Consider the following 2,323-nt stretch of genomic DNA (forward strand, 5'->3'; position numbering starts at 1 on the left):
TTTGGCTGGGAAGGGGGGATGGAATGGCCTGGAAAAGCCAAGTCTCGCCCTCCCGTTCACAGCCACGGCTACAACGCCTGGAGGGACCCCATGAAGCCCTCCCAGATCCTGGCCAAGCTGTGCAAGGAGGGGAAAGTGGACGGGCCGCACTTCGGGCCGGGAGGGAGAGTCAAAGTCGCCAACAGGGTCTTCACCGGCCCCACGGAGATCGAGGATGAGAACGGTAGGAGCCCGTGGGGTGAGGGCTGGGCAGGGGAGCGGGGCCAGGGCTGTCCCCTCGTCCTCCAGGATTGGGATCACGGAACAGTTTGAACCACGGGACGGGTTGGGCTGGGAAGGACCTTAGGAGGTCATTCAGTCCAACCCCCCTGAGACAGACTGAGCAGCCCCATCACCCCAACCCTGCAAACCCTCACCCCAAAGGGACCTGCTGGCGTGTCCCCAAGAGAGAGGGAGGCGGGTCGGGGGCGAAGAAGAGGAGGAGAACACATCAGTGGACATGGAATTGGTTCAGACTGGGAAAACATGGGCTGGAGGGGGATCTGAAGAGATGGAAGGATGGAGAGGAGTCAGGAAGCGTTGGCTGAAGGACAGACTGTCCCCAAGGAGAGGGAGAGTTCTGCTCCCTTGGAGCAAGGCCCATCCTGGCCTTCCCAGGGCTCAGGAAGCTGTTCAACATGGAACTGCACCCCCAGGCAGTGGGAGAGGGGGATTGTGCCCAACATGCCCAACGTGTGCCCAAGAAAGAGGGAGGCGGGTCAGGGGTGAAGAAGAGGAGGAGATGGTCAACAGATATGGTGGCTCTACATGGTCAATGGACATGGAACTGGTTCAGACTGGGAAAACACAGGCTGGAGGGGGATCTGGAGAGATGGAGGGATGGAGAGGGGAGAAGGAGAGGAGTCAGGAAGTGTTTGCTGAAGGACAAACTGTCCCCAAGGAGAGGGAGAGCACTGGGCAGGTCTGCCCCCTTGGAGCAAGGCCCAGCCTGCCCTTCCCAGGGTTAGGAAACTGTTCAACATGGAACTGTACCCCCAGGCAGTGGGAGATGGGGGTTGTGCCCAACACACCCAACGTGTGCCCAAAAGAAAGAGGGAGGGGGGTCGGGGGTGAAGAAGAGGAGGAGAACATGTCAATGGACACGGAATTGGTTCAGACTGGGAAAACATGGGCTGGAGGGGGATCTGGAGAGATGGAGGGATGGAGAGGAGAGAGGGAGAGGAGTCAGGAAGCATTGGCTGAAGGACAGACTGTCCCCAGGGAAAGTGAGAGTTCTACCCCTTGGGAGCAAGGCCCAGCCTGGCCTTCCCAGGGCTCAGGAAGCTGTTCAACATGGAACTGCACCCCCAGGCAGTGGGAGAGGGGGGAGACCATGTCAATGAACACGGAATTGGTTCAGACTGGGAAAACAAAGGCTGGAGGGGGATCTGGAGAGATGGAGGGATGGAGAGGGGAGAGGGAGAAGAGTTGGGAAGTGCTGGCTGCAGGACAGACCGTGTCCCTGAGGAGCTGGAGCAGGGCTGTGGGCACGGGGTGCCCCCCTGCCCGGCTCTGTAGGCCCTGCCGTGCCCCCCCAGGCCAGAAGAAGGCGTCGGACGAGCCGGTGGCGCTGGCGGCCCTGCGGCACTGGGAGGACGTTCCCCGCGCCGGCTGCCGCCTCGTCCCCGAGCACGTGGAGACGCGGCCGCTGCTCAACCCCGACAAGCCGGGCATCGAGCAGGTCCTGGGGGCAAACCAGGGGCACGGGGTGGGGGGGCAAAATCCAGCCTGGCAAACCACCCCGGGGCAGAGGGCTGGGGGCACTTCTGGCATCAACACCTCCTGGCAGTCACCCCTTGAGCCCGCCAGGCAATCTCCTGCTGCTGCTCCAGGCGCGGCCGTTCCGCGCCCCAAAGTCCCTCAGGCCCCGGATTCCCGACCCCCGTGAACCTTTGGGATCACACCAGCCCATGGGGCACTTCTGCAGGTGGTGGGGAAGGTCTCATGGCAGGGAAGAACCTTGTCCTGCACTGCAGGCCCTGCCCCATATTTAGAGGGTCCAGCACTGTAGACCCTGCCCCATATTTAGAGGGTCCAACACTGTAGACCCTGCCCCATATTTAGAGGGTCCAGCACTGCAGGCCCTGCCCCATATCTGGGGGGTTCAGCCCCACATCTGGGGGGTTCAGCACTGCAGGCCCTGCCCCATATTTGTGAGTCCAGCACTGCAGGCCCTGCCCCATATTTAGAGGGTCCAGCACTGCAGGCCCTGCCTCGTATTTAGGGGATTCAGCACTGCAGGCCCTGCCCCATATTTAGAGGGTTCAGCACTGCAGGCCCTGCC

General features: G+C 61.9%; 1 protein-coding gene across 1 annotated transcript in view; it reads left to right on the top strand.

Moving 5' to 3' along the window:
- Positions 1-18: 18 nt before the first annotated feature.
- The window catches only part of LOC113940553 (otoferlin-like), a 10,292-nt gene continuing 7,987 nt past the window's right edge, over positions 19-2,323 (top strand). Inside the window, exons 1-2 of the mRNA XM_027631709.1 lie at positions 19-223; positions 1,578-1,720. Coding sequence (XP_027487510.1) covers positions 19-223; positions 1,578-1,720 — 348 coding nt within the window. The remainder of the gene's footprint in view (positions 224-1,577; positions 1,721-2,323) is intronic.

The sequence above is a fragment of the Corapipo altera genome, unplaced genomic scaffold (assembly GCF_003945725.1).
Source record: "Corapipo altera isolate COAL_440 unplaced genomic scaffold, ASM394572v1 60172, whole genome shotgun sequence".
Classification (NCBI taxonomy): domain Eukaryota; kingdom Metazoa; phylum Chordata; class Aves; order Passeriformes; family Pipridae; genus Corapipo; species Corapipo altera.